The following is a 23,297-nucleotide window of genomic DNA, read 5'->3' as shown; positions in this document are numbered from 1 at the left end:
CCAGATGTCTGTTGGAAGATGCAGATTTTGACCACATGATTTGGTCCTGCCCGCCGCGCTCTGCTTATTGGGTTGGGATTTTGGAGATTGTTAACAGGGTGCTGTCCCATACGTTGGTGTGTGCTCCAGAGGTTTGCCTGTTGGGCCTTTTCCCGAGACCTAAAGCCCGTAAGTTAGGACATAGGTTTGTGGATCTGGCCTTCTTTTTAGCTAAACGACGAATAGCGCTTGGTTGGAGATCTGCGCATCCTCCTCTGGTGACCTTATGGGAGGTGGATGTCTCATGTTGGGCTAGAGCAGAGGGGCGGGCCCTGATTGCGGAAGACAGGATTACCAAATGGTGTCGACCGTATGCGGAACCATGAGGAGATATCCTTAGAGCGAGGGAGGCCCGACATTTATCAGACCGCTCTGAGGGGACCGACTCGCCGGAGTCTACGGTCTAGGTTGTTCTAGGCGCTTGTCCCTGGGGGTTCTCACTTCTCCCACCTCCCGTTATGCCACCCCTCTCCCCTCCCACCTCGCCTGGCTCCATCCCTCCACCCCCCCCCTTATTTCTTTCTCACCCCTCCCATCTCTACCTGGAGACTCGTTACGTATCTTATCTTTCATAAAGGTGCGCGTGGATCCCTGGAGGCTGTTAGGTGTTTTGTTTAGTTACTGTAAGTTTCATTTTTGACAGTTTTATAGACATGAGTCGCTTTTCAGTTTATTTTTCTATTATTTGCTCTGGCCTTACATTGGAGGGCGTGATGATCCGTTTGGGTATTTTTTTTTCTTTTCTTTTCTTTTTTAATACGTAGACAGTCATGGGTGGATTAGCCCATAGATGATCCATATGTGGTCTAGGAGGAGAATGTCTCGCAATCTTTCTCACACGGTTTACACTCCTTTGCTTCTCCCACTTTCATATCCCACAACCTTTCTTGCTTCTGGGGTTGCGAATTGCCAAACAATATGGGGGTATTCCTATTTCAAAAGCATGTTAAAATGTCTATTATGTAATGGATTTTCTTTATTTTTGCTTGTGCATAGAAAGGCAATAAAACATATATTTTAAAAAAAAATCAATGTTCAGCTGAGAACGGCGGCCGTAACTTTTCATTAAAACTTTCTGGGCCCCTGTTCCTTTATGAATGTTCTCAAACTCTCAATTTTGTTCTTCTCTCATCTCCTTTCAGTATTTTCTCTTGCACAGATAGTTATCACTGCCCTCCTAGTGACCGCTTTATAGTTGTATGCCAAGTCATGGGATATTGTATCATGTATCTTTTTCTTATTGGCCTCTCTCCGAATAATACTAAGTGTCCATTGACCCTGCTTGGCTGCACTGGTTATGGAGCTAGATGGATAGTAAAATAGAAGTGTGTTTGGACAATGACATTGCCTCATTATCTATTTTGGTTTCTGTGGCCATGATGTGGGATGCCCAGAAAGTTGCCTAGCCTAGTAAACGTGTGGTGCACGGCCAAGTACATTGTGTATTTTTGTGAGTTAGTGATGTACTCTTCAGATATCTACTATCTCTACATGTGCAAACCAGCACCTCTGCTTGTTTGATATTGCCCCAGTCTGGTCTACCCTTCGTGCTGATTTGTATAGATTGTTGTCCATGAACATGTATAGGTTTACCACCTATTAGGATCTCTAGGTCAGCTGGCTTAAGAATGTTTCTAATTGCTTGTATGAAGTACGGTTCTTAACACTCATTTAGGGCCTAGATGTTTCAGATTGTTAGCGGTATCATTCTCAGAGACACCTGTAGAACAAAGACAAGCCCCTTTACCTCCAATGCCTTCTCCAGCACAGACCTTCGCAATATATTAGGGATAAATGTCCCCCTCCCTCTTAGCAAGGCCAGGAAATACCTTTGGATTTTTGGAAGCTAGGCCTGTGCCAGTCTCTGGTCAGCAGAGATGTTTCTTGAATTAGGCAGATACCATATTCAGCTTTCTGAAGCACTGTTAGGACTGCAAATTGTTTAGCTGGACTGTTAAGCCCTAGGGCACTAACAAATTGTATTTTTATCTTGAATGTAGCATAATAGAAGTCTGTTCCTCACTAAATGCTTTAGAGCCTCTTGTGGGTTTGATTCCTATTGTTTGTACTGCTGGCTTGTGTGGCTCCCATATAACGAGACGTATCATAAATGTAGGTATCTGCATTGTTATTAAGGTTCCCGGTTTTATGGTATTTATATTTTTGTTATTCCCATCTGTATTCATCAATATTTGACGTTTCAAATCTTTATTTCGGCATTACGCCATAAAAGAACAGTTCAAACATTACAATTTAGTAAAAATAACTGACGATCACTAAAAAGATAAAATACATTCTATATAACTATGCAACACATGTTGGAAAATACTTGGAGCATGACAATAAAAATCATATGAGACAGGAGGACACCTCAATAGTTCTATAAGCAAATTCAATTATGTAGTGCTATTAGTGCTAATATGAACAAATTCAATTCCATAAATTAAGACCAAAGTTATAGAAATTTGGTTCACAGCTGATGGCCCATTTTTTTCCTACGGTAGAAAATAGAAAGTAGAAATCTACTGACACTGAATATTATCTGTTGTGAAGTGTTAGTAGTCAAAATTCTCAGAGCCTGATGGCAGGACCTCAAGCCTAATAGAAGGCATATCGGTTTAATCCATCTTTTTCTTTCATGGGCGTAAATAGGACAAAAGAAAAGAATGTGCTGCTCATTCTCAATTTGGTTGTTTTCACAGAGTGAGCAAGCTTCGTCCAATACCTCAGCTGATGGATCACGGTTCCTTGCCCAACGTGCCAAAGTTGATTTTAGTAAAAGATTTCCATATCTAAACTTTAGAAATAGTGTTTTGGCGAGTGGAGGCTCTATTTCATCCATAAAGGACTCATATAAGGGTTCGTCCTTAAAACTTAAAAATTTTGAGACTAATGAACCACTAGTACTAATGTTTACAGTCATATTTGCTACATAGGACCAAAAAGCTTTTTTCAGGACTAATTTGGGATTAGATGGTAACAGCTCGGGATGCACCCAAAAATGTTTCAGGCCTATGCGGTTAAGCCAAGTCCTAACATGTGTAAGCCAAGGGATTTTTTTATTACTATCCAACGCCATGATCTCTACCAGCCCTTCTCTGTATGCTTGAAGCTCAGAAACGTGCCACAATCTTACCCAGAGCATAAGCGGTCTAATAAGAACGTGATGATCTGTTCTTTTAAGATCGAGGTCCAATTGCAGAGGTACTAATGGGGTTCCTCTCGGAGCCCTTACCAAGCTACGCATAAAGTTGTTATTGTGGATACTAAAGGTCTCCTTGGACCCTGGCCCCCACAATTCAGCACCATATAGCACTGATGATTGAACCTTAAATTTAAAAAGTTCCATAACTGGATGCACCGCTTTACTGGTGCTTAAGCTTTGCTCTCTGAGTATAGGTTTGACGTTCTGAGCAAATAACAATTTGCTTTTTTCCAATTGTGCTTTCCAGGTAAAGTTGCAATCTAGCGTCACCCCTAAGTAAGAAAAGTGAGGCACTGATTCCAACTTTATCCCTTTTAAAGTTAGGCAACCCTTGTCTGGTTTGGTTGGATTAAGGGCCATGTATTTCGTTTTCTTTACGTTAATCTCTAGCCCCTTTTGACAACAATAGTTGTTAAAAGTATTCAATAACGTCTGCAAGCCATTTTTTGTTTGGGATATCAGAATAGTATCATCAGCAAACAATAGAGATGCTACCCTTTCGCCATTCAATTTAGGTGCGTCATTTTTACATCTTTCTAAGTAAGAGGGAATATCGTTCACGAAAATAGAAAAGAGCGTTGGGGCCAAAACGCATCCTTGGCGAACTCCACGTTCAATTGGAATTTTCCGTGATAATTCGCCATTTTGTCCCCATCTAATTCTCGCAAAGTTCCCATCATGTAATTTTATAATTTGAGTTACTATATTGTTTGGCATACCCGCTGCACTCAGTGTCTTCCACAGAAGATCACGTGGGACCAAATCGAATGCTGCCCTTAAATCAACAAAGGCAACATATAAGTGGGCCTTCTTTATCATTACGTACTTCCAATAGAGGCAGCAGAATCTAAAGCACTGATCTATAGTGCTGACTTTGGTTCTGAACCCGGCTTGAAATTTAGTCAAAAATGAATTTTCATCCAACCAGTTACTCACTCGTACTAAAATATGGCGTGAGTAAATTTTCTGAAGGATGTCCATTAAGCTTATTGGGCGATAATTACAGGGATCCTTCCTGTCTCCTTTTTTAAATATTAAAACAATTTCAGCTCCTTTCCAACTTTCAGGAAATTCTAAGCTTTGAGATAGTTTGTTGCATAGATAATTGATATATGGTGCCCATGTTTTCAAGTCATGCTTGTAAAGATCCCCGGGGATTTTATCCAAACCTGGGGCTTTCCCAGTTTTTACTTGGCTTATGGCCAGCTCTGTTCCCCCAAGGTAAAAACCAGCGGATCTACTGGAATTTCAGGACTTGCTGCAGTGTATGCTGTATAAGGGTCGTCGTATTTCCTATACAAATTGGTAAAATAGGTTACCCAGGTTTGCTCGTCTAGAAAAGTGTCTTTAACCACCCTTCCTACCTTATTCCCATTTGCTATCAACTTCCAGAAAACTACAGTGTCGTGTGATTTTGCAGCTGACAGCAATTCCGCCCACTTTTCTTCCTCCCACGCAATTTTCGATGTCCTTTGGGCAGTTTTATAATTACTTCTAGCTTTTTTGACATCCAGTTGCGACTTGGATTTAATAGCAATTAACAGTTCCCTCTTAGACTCTCTACAGGATCTGTCATACCAAGGCTTGCTGTGAGACAGGTTCTGAGTCTTCTGCTGGGGTTTTTTAGGCATTTTAGTTACCAATAGTTTTATTTTTTGGAAAAACTCCTGATGTACGGTCAAAAAAGGAGTTTTTGCTTCCTCCTCGGGAGTTAGACTTAGATATGTAGCAAAAGTCCCTGCAAAAAGTGAGTATATTTCACTCAAGATATCACCATGATCCAAAATAAATGGCCATTTTAGTGATCTCCTGTTGTTACTAATATGAATATCATTACCATCCCCAACACCCTCCTCAAAGGAGAGTGGTGAAGAAGGATCGCTAAGTAATGCAGCGTTTAGTGACAAATTTAATGGAAAGTGATCACTTTCTGCCCTCTCCATTATTTCAAGATCTATGAGATACAACCAAAGAGGGATAGAAACTATCGCAAAATCCAAGTTGCTCCTATATGTATTCCTTCTAAAGGTTGGTTTTTTTAAGATGTCAGACGGGAACCGACCGTTACAGGCCCTAAGGTGATGCTCTGTGCATAATTTGATCAGTTGGAGAGCCAGAGTGGAACATTTCACCGATTTGTTGCTCCCGAGGAGGGGGATTTTATTTGCCTGATCTTCCTCCTCAAAAATCTCACTTATGCCCAACACAGGTTCATAGTTACAATTCAGATCCCCAGCCAGGATGACAAAATCCTCCCCAGGATCCAACCCCCTCAGAAAGCAATCCAACTTAAGAACAGTCGGAGATTCCTTTGTTGACGGGGTTGGCCTATCATAGATATTTATTAGGATTAATTTGTTCCCATTGGAGGTTGTTATTTTTAATGCTAGGATATCTACAGAATTTGTGTCTATCACCTCAATATTAACCCTTAGATTGATCTTTGTCCAGATCAGGAGACCCCCAGACGGCCTACCACTTCTAGATGGGATTGCTCCAATACCAAAAGTCTTGTAGCCCACCCTATGGGGAGTGTCAACTGCCCAGGTTTCCTGAAGTAGGCAAAAATCAAAGGATTCCATAAATGCAGCCCAGTCAGGATCCCTCAAATTGCTGGCAACCCCAGCTACATTCCAACTGACTAGCTGAACCGAAGTCCCCAGTACAGAAGACATAACAGTATTAACCCTTGGCATCTCATCACCAGTATATGTCACTTGTTGGATTCCCGAAGATATTCCCTCAGAAGGTGAGTGTCTTAAAGTACGAGTTGGTTCTACCTGTTCTTCAGGAATATTATCGTTACATATTACATTTTTTTCCAGAGATCGAGATACAACAGTTGGCAATAGATTACACTCAGTTACAACCCCCATATCAGTGTGGTTCATTTTGTCCCTTCCCTCATCCCCTCCACTCAGAAAACTTCAATCGCAACTATCAAGCCCACTGAAAACATCAAAACGATTTGACGTTTCAAGTGGCGTGAAGGGTTTCAGATGGTCCATCCTTCTGTCTTGAAAGTTATGAAAATGTTGATGTCTAACTGGGACAAAGTTCCATCCCAAGGGGTCTGGGACTGTTACAGGGCAAGGGGCACAGGCATAATTCTCATACCCTGATGAATCGGGGGGTGCTGAGCATATTGGCTACTCCCAACATTCTGTACAAATGAACAATTAGGTGGCTGAGTTTGGGTTGAACCCTGTAAGAGGGGAAACTGAGATGGAAGCACCACTGACCTTGGATAAAAATACGTTAGAGGTCTTGGGATTATAATACTATTAGAGCTGCCCATCTGCCAATTCAATATATAGTGGACAGCGTTTGGATCCCTAAAATTAACAACTACTACGTCACCTTCAATATCTTTAGTTCTGCCCCCCAACCATTCGAGGCGTCGAACATGAACTATTTCCCCATTGATATAATTTGCAATAGGCCTGTGTGTTCTCAACCAGTGCGTTATCTTGTTTTTTAGTTGGAAAAAGCCCTCCCTCTTATTTTGTTCAAGGGCCGGCACACCTGTTAGGACTACCACATAGGGTAATGCCTCCGGTGGAAGTTCAGGCAACGGAACCCTTTTTGGTTTCCCCCAGGTGCGTCTAGTTTCCCTCACCTCCCTTGTTAAGTCTGTCAAAGCTAAATTAGTTGTATTGCCAGAACTTTTAGATGTATTAACACAGGTTTTACTAACAACAGTACCCAGCAGTTGATCACCAGTTTTTTCTTGAGATGGTCTAGAGGCAACATGGTGATGAACAATAGCTGATACTGTGTTCCCCAAAGATTTCGGTGCAGATAGAGTTAAGGAAGGGATAGGAACAACATGAGGGGAAGTAGGAGGAGGAGATTGAACAGTAGATAACAAAACTTGTGGTGCACAATTAAATGCTTGACTGTCTGCGTTGTTAACACCTTTCTGGCCTACAAGATCTTTTTTGGGCAATGCATTCTCAATTTTTGACAATCTACACTCCACCTCTATTAACCTCTCCAAGATAGATGCAGAGTATGATCTAATCAAGTTCTCAATATCCTGTAGGGACACAGGACCCTTATTCTCAATGTGAACATCATCTCTAGCACTAGTCTCCATATTGTCCTCTTTGCCTACAGATGTGTTCAGTAGGACTGGGGATGCGGAAATGATATGGATCCCCTCAGAGTCCGATTGAACAACACAGGGATTCTTGGCAACTGTGGACAATTTTTTGCCAAAGTCAGAGCAGTTCAATTTGGGTTGCAACGGATCCCTCCTTTTCCGTCGCTTTTTGTTCGGCGGGGGGCCATAAATTTTCCCCGTAGATGGTAATTTTTTTGCCTTCATGCGAGCTGCATGCAATTGTGACAAGGCGTCTCCCTTTAATGCCGATGAGCTACTTCCAATAGATGTTGCGGACAGGTCAATCGTATCCGCTCTAGATCCGGTTTCAGGTGAAAGAACAGCCGTATTTACATCCGGGAGTATACTATCTAATAAGGGTATCGGCTCATTTACTAGTATCCCAGTAGCATTGGCAGGGGATCCGATCACGGGAGATAAAGATGGTAAAGCCGACCCATTCTTCATACTTTCCACTGAACGGCGGCGGTCTGCCCGCCGCTCCGCCAGCACAATCTCCCTAGCGATATCAGGCGATGATTTGGAGAAATAACTGTCCAAGGTCCCATTGAGCAGCAAACCCTGTTTGTCCTGCACATGCTGCTCAACATTAACAGTTGCCATATATAAAAAAGAGGGGTCGGTTGGTATAGCAATTGACGATGGTGATACGAAGATTAGATAAAAGAACAGTCAGTACCTGCAAACAAGAAGGTATGCCCGGTCCGGTCTCCGAGGGTCTCAGAGGGTCCGCCCTTAGTCCGGGCTTTGTTCCGGGATATGTCCCGCACACGCGTCCCGCTAACGCGTGCTTGCACCAGATCTTAAGCGTCCTGAGAAAAGAGGGGGCGGAGGCACGGGAAGAGGCGGCAGGTGTGCTCGGTGGGTCACGCACAGCCTGCCGGACCTCGCAGTCCCGTCCTCCTGCTGCTCCAAGTCTCTCCCCACGCAGCTCCAAATCCACAGCGGGGCTCCAGACGACCAAAAACTGCAGAGGATCACTAACTCCTTGACGAGCGGCTCCCGCGGAGCGGGGGCCGCGAGGAGTTTTAAAGCACAGGCACAGGGCAGAGGGCGGAGGCACGGGAAGAGGCGGCAGGTGTGCTCGGTGGGTCACGCACAGCCTGCCGGACCTCGCAGTCCCGTCCTCCTGCTGCTCCAAGTCTCTCCCCACGCAGCTCCAAATCCACAGCGGGGCTCCAGACGACCAAAAACTGCAGAGGATCACTAACTCCTTGACGAGCGGCTCCCGCGGAGCGGGGGCCGCGAGGAGTTTTAAAGCACAGGCACAGGGCAGAGGGCGGAGGCACGGGAAGAGGCGGCAGGTGTGCTCGGTGGGTCACGCACAGCCTGCCGGACCTCGCAGTCCCGTCCTCCTGCTGCTCCAAGTCTCTCCCCACGCAGCTCCAAATCCACAGCGGGGCTCCAGACGACCAAAAACTGCAGAGGATCACTAACTCCTTGACGAGCGGCATATTTATTTTTTGCACATTTTACCTCTATATATCCATATTTATTTTAGGTTTTGTGAAAAAATGAAGCGGAAATGTGTATATTTCTGCATTAATTTTACTAGTTAATGTGCACTTGTGCTTCAACGCCTGACAGTGTCAATGATATGAACACACTTAGATGGTAAAATATGAACTTGTGAGAAAATATATAAATTTTAGTATTAAGGTTGTGCAAATCTACTTCTGTTTAAGGGTCTTTACTAAAATCCCTATATTTTTTTAATCCCCTTGCCTGTCAATCCGCACAGCTTTTGGCCTGGCAGTCATGATTAACAGCATTTATAATCACTCAAAAACAACCCAATTTCCGTTTTTATCCACATTTAAAAATAAATACGGACAGGAAAATAAATGGTTTTCTGTCTGTATTTATCTGTAAAAATCAGTAAAAAAAGAAAACAGGGAGCCTTAATTGTTATAAATAATAGAACCTTTGACGCAGCACTCTCTTTTAAGTAAATCCAAAGACAAATAAGTCCTGAGTAAAGTTACAATGTGGATTCTATGATCCACAACATTCCCATCACAAAATCCCAAGTTGAAATGTTCTTTTCCAGTAAACAGGCTGATGTTTGCAGAATCACATAACCAATAAATCAACAATGGAATGAACAAACTTTCTGGATTTCTTCTGTTTATGGGAAAAGAAGATTTCAAAGGTTCTATTATTTGTAATGTTGTGTAGCACAGTATTCTGTTATTGCACGACTAGCACCTTCTGGTAGAAAGGTGCAGAACCTGTATAGCACCTCGCTTGAGTTTCAACTACTCTCACTTAGTATCGGCATTTTAGGATAGGATAAAATGTTTTGATATGCGGTTATCGCCCTTTTGGGAACCACTACTACCAATTTTTGTGAAGCCTTAATTGGTACGTCCTACATGGGGAATGATACCACCTCACCTTTGTAGTCACTCCCCACCCCCCCCAAATAAACCACCCTTTCAAAACACAAAAACCTATGGAATTGTGAGCTCATCGGTAGGAGCACCAGCTAGATCTATGGTGAAGCATCTCTCTTTGACATGGCTATGTATAAACCACTTCCCTGTGGCCCAAACCCCTCAGCATCTGTATCTGTCGATCTATTCTAATGTGATATCAACAAGCTGGTAACCTTCATTGGAGTGGAGAGTCTGAGCTGCTATTGTGCTGTACTCGACAGAGGAAACCCTTCTCTCTTGGTAGATGTTTCTCTAGAAGAAACCCCTATGATAATTTGTCTCTCTGAAGCTATAGTGGCCACTTTCAGGGTTGGCTGGCTTCAACCGCCACCTATCTTCATCCGTAAGGAGCCTCTGGTGGATGAGGTATTGGCTATTTGTGTTGAGTTCTTATAGGCAGGCTTTTTATGGAAGTTGAGGACCAGCTCTGTATCTCTCAGAATGTGCAGCTGGTGTTTTTTGTCATCGTAATGAGAAATAATCCTGACTCAGTGGCCCAATTTGGACTCCTTTTTCTCTGAGACAGTCCATCACCTGACGAAATTCTCAGCTCTTTTGGGAGTGACTAAAGAGAGAGCTTAAAATAGTGGAAGTTTGTTACCTTCAAATGCCTTTTTCCCGGCTGTGCTCAATGTGCGTTCCGACATTTGGTAGTAGTGGACGGACGTGAGGAAGTTGCTGTTACTGTTTCTCCTGCTTCCCCACTCTATGTTTTTTTTAAAGTCTGTAATCATGTTCCTTCATCATCATGGATGATATGTTGGAAAAGTATAGTTGCATAAACTCCAATCTCAGTATCTTTCACTTTACAGAGGCTCATCATATCCATATATTGTGTGCTCTTGACCTGAATTCCAGGTACTCTATATTAGCTTGTAGGTCAATGTTTCATCTTTTATTGCAATCTGTTCCTGATGCAGCCATTCCTCTTCCTTTGTGTGATTAAGAGTTATCAACCGAAGACACTCTGTTGCCAAGGTAGGTCAGATTATGTCTGATTCCCACATATCCTCGGACAGCATCTCTTCCACTAAAGTGATGGAATTCGGCAAGTTATGAAAGCTTTCATGAATGACCTTACCAGTGAAGTTGCTTCTTCTAAACTCGCTACTGAAAGAGTCCAAGTGTTGGACTGGAGGCATCAGTCCCCCTAGGGGGCTGCATCTGGTTTCTACATCAATGAACCTGTAAGCATTTCTCTAAGGATATTGTTCTTTTTTTGCTTGCCAGTAGTCAAGGTGTGAGGCATTTTTCTTTAATGCTCTTAAGATGTCTGGTGCTCACCATCTCAAAGTATGCACAGTGTTCCTGTTGTACTGCATACTTGGACACATAGAGCTACTTCTCTTTCGTGTTTTGATGGGGCTACCAACATTTTTTGGGCTGTTGCTGCTCATTGTAAGATGTTTGGGGCTGTTCTGTAGTGTGCCACAGTGTCAAGATCCCCCTATTTGTGACCAGTTCTCAAAGTCATCTGGGGAGGCCAAACCTCAGAAGAGTCACTGTTAGTGCATACTTTGCTTGGGGTGTTCTTCACTTGCTTAACTGCTTCTTGCTCTGGCCCCCTTAGTTCTCTGTGCTCTTCTATCCGAGGCAGCACTACCAGTAAGGTCTCCACCCCATGCTATGAAAACAGTTTTTCAGGCCACTGAGATCCTTCACCGCAGCCTCCTGCCTCTTTTCCTGGGGTGGGCTGCTCACCACTGCTGACAGGATACAAAAGGGTGAAACTCAGGCCATGGGGTCCCATTCTCTGGTGTTGTTAGTCACCGACTTCTCTCATACTAAGCCTCCATGTCTGGGTGATGCTTCATCGCCGGGCTCGCTCACTTTGTGGGGGTACATATCACCACCAGTCTCTCCTCCCAGCATACACCATGGGGCCCCAGTGGTCTACAGGCCACCTCTCCCTTCACCCGGTTGCTCATCTCCATCACTTATATGCGGTTCTGTGTTCCGACTGACTCCCTCAGGACTTCTTCACCATAGCTGGGTTTGAGGTTTGGTTTGCAGTTGCTATCATGTTTGTACAGGCAGCTCATACTGCATCTGTTTGCATTCAGGCTTGGCAATTGGCCCCCAAGATACATATTGGTAACAAGGCTTATTTCACTGTGCTATTGCTCTGTAGTGATTTGCCTGGGTGCAGGCAGTTCAGGCCCGAGTCACCTGGATGCCATCTTGGCTTCGTCCACTCCCCTCCAAATTATAATCTTTTAAAAGGAAAAACATGGAATAATGTATAGGGTTAATTGGAACGTAACACTTTGTTTCACTAACTCATTGCACTTTAATGATGGCAAAGAGAAGAGCTACCTTTCAAGATAAGTGCAGAAATGCTGATTTGTGCATGGGCCTCATAGGTAAACTCATCAACTGTAAAGTTGGCCTTCTGATTAGAGAACAAATTTGCTCAAAGCCATTTAAGTGGTCAGTTATTACCAGGTCAGTGTGAAAAGCAAGTCTGAGAAGGGCCTTTCCTATATGTTGTGCCAACTTCTACATACACTGTAATCGAATGGATCTATGAATCAGATTTCAAATGAAAAGAGGATATTGCACATGGTTTTCTCCTGCTGCGTCATCAAGGTGGATGAATTTTTCCCTGTACCCCAGATAGACTCTCTTTCATTTGAGAGCATATATTGTTCTAGTTGAATGATGTTTAGGCTCTTTTAGAGTATTTAAGCATTCAGAGTTCAAGGTTAAATCAGAATACTAGAGAAATTCAAGTGCCACCCACTAGAATTCAATAGCTAAAGCTAAATTCAATGACTGAAGATTGTGGAGCAGGATTCTTCCTTAAACCCCATTTACAGGATCCAACTTGCACAGCAATTCTTTTCCAGGGCTGATCTTGTGGATGAAGAAGCCTTGTGAACAACCTCTAAGAAGCAACTCAAACAATCATCAATATGAATCTAATTTTAGCACGCTTCAACTTGATCAGAAAGTTTTAAAGTCAAGACAGTAATTCTGCCCCCCCCCCCCAAATATAGGCACTCTCCCTATTGTTTTCTAAATAACAGTTAAAATAGTAAACATACTCCAATCCCAATAGTTGAGCATTCCTCATTGTGTGTTGAATTGGAGTTACAAGAGCAAATTAGGCCAACCTAAAAAAAAATCCTCATAATGTGCTGGACTGGTAGGAGAACCCAAAATTAGACCCATCAAAATATGCATTTTTGCAATTATTTGCTGCATTTTGGTTAGAACAGTGTACCTGACACCTCAAATATTTGCACTTTTTCTTAATCTGTAAAATATGCATTTTTGCAATTATTTGCTGCATTTTGGTTAGAACGGTGTACCTGACACCTCAAATATTTGCACTTTTTCTTAATCTGTAGGATGATAGTTAGAATTGTATATCTGACCCGGACGTCCAGTGACATATAAATATGCACATTCTCCTTTATTAGTTAGACTGGAGTTAGAATAGTAAACATAACTCACCCTTTCAATATTTTCTCCTAGGCTTTTTCCATTGGAGATAGAATAGTAAATCTGATCTCCCTTCGTCCAATACATGCACTTTCACCAATGTTTGTAACAATGAAGTTATAGTAGTAAAAGTAGCCCCTCGCCGTATTTGCACATTGTCAGCATTTTGTGAAGTTGGGGAGTGCAGAGCGCTTCTGTTGGAGTTCTTTATTCTCTACAGGTGACATTTTTGGCTTTTGCACTAGTGTTCCTTGAACGTGTGAGGGCAATATAGAGGGAAAGGAGGTTCCACACGTTCCACAAGAAGGAGATTCCCTGGATAGGAAGTAGTTATTCACTTCAATTCCAGAAGTCTTTACTTTTTTCATCATACTACAATTATTCCAATTTTCAAAAGACCAAGCCAAGGGGGCTGAAATCTAGCCGAACCCTTCCTATCAAGTGCTTCCAGAATTAAACTTCTATAAAAAGTCCTCAAATTGTGCGTCATTGTGCTGCAACTCTCCAGGTCTGCTCTTTTGAACCCTCAGTTACTCTGCTGTTCTTTCTTCATTTTTCATTCTTCACTCTTCAGTACTGAAACTTTCAAAAGATTCCAGTGCATCTAGATCCAGCACTGGTGACAGAAAATTCTACACCTACCTTGCAATTCCAATACAACATTTACAGGACTAATGCACACAATTTTACCTTGCAACTTCATTCCTTTACTTGAAGCCGGCTGACTACACTATACATTGATCCTGTCAAAACGAGTTCATCCAGAAGGTTTTTATGACTTTGTAGATTTCTCCTACTAGAACCATTAAGCACTATTTTCCATAGTCAATCCTTCTGTAACTTGTGTTAATGTCGGGACAGACAGTGTGTGTCTTTTAGAACAGGTCGTTTGAACTTCAAAACAATTCAGTATTAACCCGTATATCCAGCCCTTCAGTATACTGTTGTAAAGGTTTGTAAAGAGAGATGCAAAAGTAAAAAAAACAAATAAAATACGAACAACCAAAACATATTTCAATAAATTCGATGACAAGCATACAGCATCAGACAGAAACCCCATAAAAGTGAAAAAAATTGTAATTTTGGGTGAAGCATGCCCAAGCATTTTAAAAATAGGTAGCAACAAACTACCATAGCTGCTAATATGGCAGTAAAACTGGAAAAGGTGGATGTAAGCAAGGGGAAGGAGATGCCAAGGGGATTGATATAATGTCATTTCTGGCACATGAAAAGGTGAAGTACCCCATAGGAGATAGGATTGGTTTACCTGGTGACACTTTAAGCCATGGTATCCTTACCTTAACTTACACTATCTCCCAAAATGGCCTGCAGTATTGTGCCTACACCAGATTGCAACTACCTCTACGTGGTCTTCTTCTGATCTATTCCTCTTTGGCTGTTTTTTTAAAAACATATTTTTATTGGCATTTTTCCGTTCACAATAACAAAGTACATTTGGATACTACTAGGTTGGATTGCAAATCTTTCTGTTTACCATGTAGTGCAGTGCTATTTATACATAGATTGGTTCGTTGTTCTGGCACCCGTGAGGTGCCAGGTCCAGCTATTGCCATGTAGAACTGGGATACAAAAACTGGGGAGGAGTTCATGGAATTCTGAGTACTGTTGTCAGGTGAAGGAGTGAACTTTGTATACACTTTGGTCGGTATGGCTGTGCACTGCTAGGGATGATGGGAGACACTTAGTCGGACGCGTTCTGACTTCTGGTCCTCAGGTGTGGTGTGGTGCGGTGTATGGTGCTATGTACTAGTAGTTCTGCTTGGACGTCGCAGGGTGGGATCCGGGGGTGTGTGTGCTTGTGATCTGGGCTGCTAGTTGTGAGGTCGGCAATACGTGCGTTGCACCATCTGGGTTGTCATGGGGCGGGGGCTGTTTAAATTGGTGTAATAGAAGGGCCCATTCCATGGAGATGGGGAGCTTGCGCATCCCTTTCACCTCCTCCTCCCGTAGTGTTTCTTCCTCAGCCGCTGCCCATTTGTGTACTGCTCCCACCCATGCCGTAGTCGGAGGGTCTGTGGGGGAGCACCAATGCATTGCTATGCATTGTTTAGCTAGTAAAATGGCCAGTGCAACAAACCTATTGGGTACTTTGTGTTGCTTCTGTTTCCGGGAGATACCCAGTGCACAGGATTCCCAAGTGGACAGGTGTGTGAGTCCGGTGAGTTCTCTGAGAGATTTGTGTATATTGTGCCAGTATGCCTGTATGGTGGGGCACCTCCAGAACATATTGTGAAAATCTGCGTCCTGTGAGTGGCATCTAGGGCAGAGGAATTGAGTGTCAAGATAAAATCTTTGGAGACAGGCTGGTGTCAGATATGCCCTATGTAGAATATAGAATTGTATATTTTTAAATCGTGCATTTCTTGACACTTTCTTAGGAAATTCAAGAGCCCTCTCCCATTCCTTCTCATGTAGGGGGCATCCTATTTCTTCCTCCCAAGTGGTCTGCAGGGTCTCTAGGGGTCTGATCGTAAGTTCCCTTATGACTTTATAGAGCCATGTGGTTAGGTGTCGCCCCACCCCCATATTCAGGATTGTGTGAATAACTGGGTGTGTGTCGGGTTCCCCCTTCGATAGGTCGTGATACCGTTGGTAACTCTCGAGTAATTGACGGTGAAGCAAAAACTGGCCAGGGGGGAGATCGTGGTCGTCTACGAGTCATTGAAACAGTCTTAGTTGTCCATCTTCAAATAGCGACTCTGCTTCGGTAATACCGCTGGTCGTCCAGGTGTGGATCATGTTAGGTGTGTAATGGTGTTCGTGTTTGGGCCATCCGACCAGTGGCAGCCGGGGAGAGTAGGGGGGCCTCCTTGGTGACATACAGTGTATTCTTTGCATGCATTTGCGGGCTATCCTTACTTGTAAGGGATGCGTCCGTCTCGGTGTAGTTCCGGGAACTAGTAGGCGGCGCACTTCTTGGATGGCCACCTGGCCGGTCATGGTGTACGTCTCACCTAAGTATCTGCCTGCCATCCAGTAAGACAACCATTGCAGTTGTGCCGCGAGAAAGTAGGATTCGAATGACGGGGCACCTAGTCCACCTTGCGTTGTGGGCAGTTTTAGTTTCGCCAAGGCTATCCTGTGTCTGCTTTTTCCCCATATTAGGGAATTGAGGAGTGAGTCTAGTTCTCTAAAAAAGGATCTGGGCGGGATTACCGGCAGATTCTTGAAATGACATAGAAGCCTCGGACTATTATCATCTTGACTAGAGCCACCCGGCAGATTGGGGCTGATGGAAGGTTCTGCCAAAATCCGACCGTTGACCTGATACCGGCCAATGCCCGACAGTGATTACCCTTGATTATGTCAGCTGAGGAGTAATAGAGACGGATCCAGAGGTATCGGGGGGCTTCTGCTGTCCATGACACTCTCTGGTCCCCTAGTCAGATGTCCTGGGGGGGGGGGGGGGGGGGGTTGGGTTTGGATGTAATGGGTATACTGTGGATTTATCCCAGTTCACTCTTAGTCCAGATGCATTAGTGAACTCTGTGAGCGTCGCCCAGAAGGGTGTGAGATCTGCTGTGATGTCTCGAACAAATAGAAGAGGTCATCGGCGTACATGGATACACTGTGTATGGAGTCTGCAATGGGAAAGGCCCAATGTTTACCCTCTTGGCTCAGTCGTATAGCTAGGGGTTCTACCGCAAGGGCAAAGAACAGGGGCGAAAGCGGGCTGCCTTGCCTAGTGCCTCTCTGCACAGCAAATTCCCGTGAAATGCACCACCCAATGCGCACTCGCGAGGTGAGTTTGGTGTATAATAGCCTTGTGTAAGCTATGAGGATGGGGCCTAGTCCTGCTCGTTGTAGGACCGAAAACAGAAACTGCCACGTAAGGGTATCAAAGGCCTTCTCCAGGTCTAGGATGAGACAGGTTGCCCGAGGATACTCATCCCTGACTTGATCTTGCACATGGAACAGTCTGGGTATGTTTTGGATGTATTCCTGCCTAGGATGAAGCCGCATTGGTCTGGGTGGACCAGCGGTCGTATGATTTGCGAGAATCTGTCTGCTAGTATATTTCCTAGAATCTTACAGTCGGCAGATAGAAGCGTGATGGGAGGTCATTTGTTGGGGATCGCGATTTGGTTTCAAGAAAGTCACGATAACGGACTCCTGAAGGGATCTTGGCAATTTTCCTGTCTCCAACGCGACCTCGAACATCGCCACTAATCGAGGGACCAGTAAGGGGGAGAACGTGGTGTAATATTCCGGGGGGAGCCCGTCTAGTCCCGAGGCTTTGTTACGAGCTAGGGCATAAAGGGCTTGGATAATGTCGGTAGAATTTATCTCTGCATCCAACGTCGTCCAGTCTGCCCTTGGTATTTTGGGGATGGTCAGGGGGTCAAGAAAGTGATCAGGTGTGCCCTGTGCAATCTGTGTTGGGTTACGGCAAACTGCCGAGTAGTATTGGTGGAACACCGTGAGGATCTCGTCCTGGGACCAGACAAGCAGATCCATTATTTCTGTTATGGGCCTCAAGTCTGTGTCCTGTTTGACTAATCATGCTAATAATGTACCAGTTTTATCCCTCTCTTTGTGCATCCAGGTCGCATATGCTCTAAAATTGTATCGCCGGAGGTTGACGCAAGCCGCTTGGTATTCTGTCTTGGCTTTAGCCACTAGTGCTGCTGTTTCAGTGGAAGTATTGTTTCGTTTGATAGCGGTGGCTAGTTGTTTTTCAGCCTTGGTGAGAGCCTGTTCTAGCGTCCTTTTTACCCCTGCTCTGTGTTTAATATATTCTCCCTGGGCCACTACTTTGAATGTGTCCCACTCCACTAACGTCGAGGACGCTGTCCCTGCATTATCGGCGAAGTAGTTTTGGATACTTTGCTCCTGTTCGTACTTGAAGGCCTGATCTGTGAGACTGTCCCGTGGAAGTCGCCACGTGGGGACTGGGGGGCGTGGGGGCCTCCAATTAAGTCACCGGATATGGGCGTCGTGGTCCGAGATAATCCTACCCAGGTAGTCCGTATGGTGGACTGTGGGAAGTATCGATGTTGTGCATAAGAATCTGTCTAGACGGACCCGTAGGTTATGCGGGATGGAGTGAAACGAGTACAGTCGAGACTGTGGGTGTTGTATTCTCCATGCATCTGTAAGTGCCCATTGTGTGACCCAAGCCTTAAACCGTTCAGTTTGTTTATGTGCAGGAGAGTGCGTGGATGGAGGGTAGGACCGGTCCAAGATGGGGTCCAATATGCAGTTGTAGTCGCCCCCTAGGATCCATGGTATGGGGGTAAATTGGGCAAGGACTCTAGTGAGGCGGTCCCAGAATTTGTCCTGCTCAATATTTGGGGCGTATATACTACCCAGTAGTACTGACTGCCCATCCAGGAGTCCCTCTAATAAGGCATATCGCTCTTCTTTGTCTACCACCGCCTGATTTCCTGGAACGGGGTCCCTGGCCGTACCCAAATCAGCGCCCCCGGTGCGTATGCAGTGTATGATGTGGCACATATGGTGCCGCGCCACTTAGCCTCTAGTTTGCCTATCTCAGCCGTGGTGAGATGTGTCTCCTGCAGAAACGCGATCCGAGCATTCTGGCGTTTTGTGTATGAGTAGATAGTATAGCGTTTGCTCGGTGTGTGGAGGCCTCTGGCATTTAGCGTGAGGATGCTGATGTCAGTGTGCTGTGTTGTTATAGCCATGTATAGCAGTTATCGCGCGCTAATGTGCCGGTTATCCACTGTGGCATGGTGACCAGTGTCTCCCAGTAGTATGGTGCACCTATCTGGTACGGTATGTCGCTCACACTTACTTTTCGGGTATCTTGTGTGAAGTTCCATGAGGGGGCGGGACGCTTCTGAACAGGGGTAATAAACAGTGGGGTTGCGAAACAGTCCCAATGCCGAGGACCCACCGTTGGTGACGATGCGTCCAAACTTACTCCCTCGTTAAAGGAAAATGCAACAATATGTGGTGGGGGTGGCAGTGCATGTGTGTGAGGCAAATTGCTTATCGGGCCTTAGTAGGATCATTGGGTGTCGCCCGTGGCACATCAGATCATGTCAATATGGTGTGCGCATAATAGGTGAACCTCGGTGGAGTTAGTCCTTACTGTGTTTTCCGCAGGGTCTTCTCATGATGGGAGGGTAAATGACTGTCCATCCAGTATGGCATCTGCTGTCTGAGGCGTGACCAGGGGAGGTGTGACTGAGTCCACTCCAGACAGTGTTCCGTCACTGTCCTCTTCTCCCTCCGACGAGAAAATGTGCGGCGGTCGATCTATGTCTTCCACAAGGGGGAAGACCTGCAGGTCAATCACTGCTTGTAATACCTCCCGACGTTCCTTCACGATTTGTTCTGGGTCTGGAGAGTCTTGTGTACCGGCAATTTTGTTTGGCCCGCCACTTTGCTGTTTAGAGTTGCGCCTCTTGGTCCATGGCGCTTTGAAGTGTGAGCTATGTGTTCTCTTGGTTCTGGGTCGCTGTGTATAGTGGTGGTTCGCCCATTCGTGTGCTTCTTCGGCGTTTGAAAAAAAAATGGCTGAGCCTTTATAAAGAACGTCAAGCCGGGCTGGGAAAAGCAAGGAGTATTGGATATTGTTAGCTCGCAATTGACGTTTTACCTCCAGAAATGATGACCTTTGTTGCTGCATCGCTCGGGCATATTCAGGGAATATCATTATCTGTTTTCCACATGAAGGGGGCTGGCCTGTCGGGCCGCTCTTAGCACAGCATCCCGGTCCCGAAAGTGCAGGAATTTCGCCAGCATCGGTCTGGGGGCTGATCCTGGTGGAGGCTTGCGAGCGGGAACTCTGTGGGCGCGTTCAATGGAGAAGAAGGTTGTGCGGTCAGACGTGGGGGTGAAGGTTTTTACCCAAGCTTCTAGGTACTCCAGCGGATTTGCACCTTCGATTCCCTCCGGGAGACTCAATACGCGAATGTTGCTGCGCCTTGAGCGGCCCTCTAAGTCATTTGCTCGTTCCTCCGTGGTGGTTAGGCGGCTCAGAACATCTTGTAGTGTCTTCTGGTGCGCCTTGATGGTGGGCTGCATGTCAGCCAGCGTCTTCTCATCTTCTCTCACTTTGTCTGCCAATTTGCGGTGGTCATCTAGGATTAGGCTGATGTCCGTCACAAGGGTGGCAAGTCGCTCTTCCATGGACAACCTGGAGAGTTCGATGGCGGTTAAGACCTTGTCCAGTTTATCCGAAATTGACTGGTAGGGGTGAGGTGCGGTGGTTGTGGCCCATGTCTGAGTCTTTGGCATGTTCTCTGGGGCTGTCTCAGGGACCCTGTTGTGCTGGGATGCTCTTGGTTTCCCCATTGCGGTGGTTTAATTGTCCGTCGCGATGATCCGATGCTGAGTTGTGTGGTCCCTGGCGAAGAAGTGAGCTGTCAGCAGGTCAGTGGATGTCTGGCGGTGAGGGGTGACCTGCGTTCTGGTTATTTTGTCGCTGTGGGAGGAATGGGCGCTGTGAGGGATGGCGTGTCGCAGTTGAGGAGTTGTCACGAAGCAAACGTCCTTGCAGGCCCCCCCAGAGGTCTAAGTGCCGGGTCGCGTGTCTCACCAGAGCTCCAACAATGAAATGGACTAGAATGGTAGGGCTGCCATTTTAAGGTCAGGCAGCCCTTGCGCTCTAAGCGCCTTGCCACTGATAGGGGAATTCCCTCGAATTAGTCACCAGGTCCGTGTGCCGACTGCTCACCTCACTTCAGACGGTGCTATGCACCCTCAGATGTCTCCAGAGATTGGGTTCCGTCGTTCGTGTCCGAGTCTCAACGTCATTTTGAGGTCAGGCAGTTTGGAGCTCAGGGTCTCTCTCATGCTGTACTGCGGGGGTGGGGGGCATCAAACAGTTCTCTGGTACCCCTCTCGCCGCTGAGTAAAGGTTGGCCCTGCAACCCCTCACGGCGGGATCGCAAGGTTGCGGAGCGATGTCAGCAAAACTGGCGGGTTGCCTCCTATCACTGCTGATGCTGTCTGTCCCTGCTTGTGCCACTCACACTTGCGTCCGGTATTGGCAATGGTGTCATGCCCCCGTGCCTTCACTGTGGTTGTGTACCTGTGTCCTCGGTGATCCTCCGGCACCCAGCTCTCCTCTGATCAGAGGTTGGCGTTCCGGCCCCTCACCGCAGGACCGCGGGGCAGTGGAACATTGGCAGGTAAAATGGCGGGCCGTCTCCTATCGCCACCGATGCTGTCTGTCTTCGCGCGCACCTCCCACCAGCTCGCAGATCGCGTCCACTGTTGGTAGTGTCATCGTGCCTCTGTGCCTTCGCCCGTGTGCAGTGACTGGCATATGTTCAGGGCGTTGGTTCGGACTCCCACAGCCCGCGATCAGAAGTTGGCGGTCGCCATCTTGTCGCCGGGAGCCTGCGGTCCGGTTTTCTTCTTTCTTTTGCTGGACGCGCACCTAGGTTGGATTTCACGATAGCTGTAGGCGCAGCATGGGTTCCGACACCAGGCTGGTGCCTGTATGGGTCAGGGCGACGCTAGGAAGTGGGCAAAGTGAGAGCCCGACCACGGAGCCTCAGCAGGACACGTCTGCCATTGGAGCCTGCTTAGCCACGCCCCCATTCCTCTTTAACTGTTAGGGCACAATTTCAACTTAGTCTTATCAAAATGTCCAGCATGCTGTGCTGGTGTAGGCGTCCCATTTAGCTTGGGCGGGTTAATTTTGGGCCGGAACGCAGTAAGGAGCGCTGCAGGGGAACATGACACCTCAACCCCAATAAAAGAAAGACAACATCATAAAAAGAAGCTGGTATTGTCATATTATGGCAAAATGCTCATATGCCTGTAATTTGTCGTATTAATGCATTAATGCGCGAATGAGGAATGGGCATTAAAACAAGGGCTTTACCACTGTCGGTCGCTTGATTACTTTCTCCAGTTTTGTGTGGCTAAATTCCAAACTGATGACGTTGTACAGCTTTTCTCGTTCAGTCTCTGGTGTTTCGTAATATCTTACAAACTGAGCCAAGCTCATATCAACGTTCTTTTGCGTGTTGACATCCATCACATCCACATTTCGTCGACTTCCTGAAAAAACAGAAAAAGGCTTTTCCATAATTAACATTTTGGTGTTACGAAGCACCAGCAAAGAATGTGATTCTCCACAAATGATTTATAACATCGAATTTTATAATTGTGTATCTTAAAAAGCATTACTCTTGATTCAGAGTTTATATCACTAGAAAACAACGGTTTACATATATAAAAAAACAGAATAATGGGTTCATAAAAGCAAAGGCAGAAAAAAGGATTCTTTTACAAAAACATTTTAAGTCAAATAAATGGACATACCAAATGTGGGTTTGTTGTCTTAGCAAAATATGCAAATTGTAAAAGTATCAAGGGAATGCGTTTTTGTTCTGTTTAGGAATTTGTACTTTGTGGATTTCTGTTAAACTATTACCAGAGAAACATATAAATATATTCTGAATTGAATTAGCGTGGCTTCAGAACATACTATTAATTGCCTATGGATGGTTAATAGCACGCATTCCTTAACTGCATATCTTAAAAACTTTCAGAATCCAGTACTTTTTTATTTGTTATTGTAACATTGAACACAATAAAAAATATCTATAAAAGTAGCACATAAAGTGAAGAAGATTGTCACATTCTGTATACATGTTTGATAAACTTTTACAGTACATGTCAGATTCTTTCATTGTTTATAAGTATTAACAAGTTCCTATTTACTTTATTTCTTCCTCCAGAAAAGGCAGCTGGATCTGAAGACAGATGGCACATCCCAGTGCCTAGACGTTCTGGGTACTATACTCACCTGGTCCAATCCATCGCCACTAAGATGACTTGGGCCAAGCCGTTCCTGATGTTCTTCAGAACTTTAGGCAGGAGAGTTAGAGGCAGAAGGTGTGCAGTAGTTCAAAGCTCTGGCCCACCTGAAAGGCATCTCTGAGGGAGAATTGCCTTGAAAACTCCGAAGCGTAAAATGTTAGACACTGCGCTTTCTCTTTGATGGTGAAAAGATGGATACAGGGTCCACTGCTAGAAGAAGCCCTGCACCACCTTGCAGTGTAGCCATCATTTGTGATCCACTAGCGAATGC

The 23,297-nt window shown here is 45.3% G+C and overlaps 1 protein-coding gene across 7 annotated transcripts in view; it reads right to left on the bottom strand.

Moving 5' to 3' along the window:
• The window catches only part of KDM2B (lysine demethylase 2B), a 1,060,697-nt gene that overhangs the window by 824,506 nt on the left and 212,894 nt on the right, over positions 1–23,297 (bottom strand). For all 7 annotated transcript variants that reach the window (XM_086943000.1, XM_086942999.1, XM_086942995.1 and 4 more), the window contains exon 5: positions 22,083–22,261. In XM_086943000.1, the coding sequence (XP_086799126.1) occupies positions 22,083–22,261 (179 nt within the window). The remainder of the gene's footprint in view (positions 1–22,082; positions 22,262–23,297) is intronic.

The sequence above is a fragment of the Lissotriton vulgaris genome, chromosome 11 (genome assembly GCF_964263255.1).
Source record: "Lissotriton vulgaris chromosome 11, aLisVul1.2, whole genome shotgun sequence".
NCBI classification, from domain to species: Eukaryota; Metazoa; Chordata; class Amphibia; order Caudata; family Salamandridae; genus Lissotriton; species Lissotriton vulgaris.
This window is presented reverse-complemented; position numbering and strand designations above follow the sequence as displayed.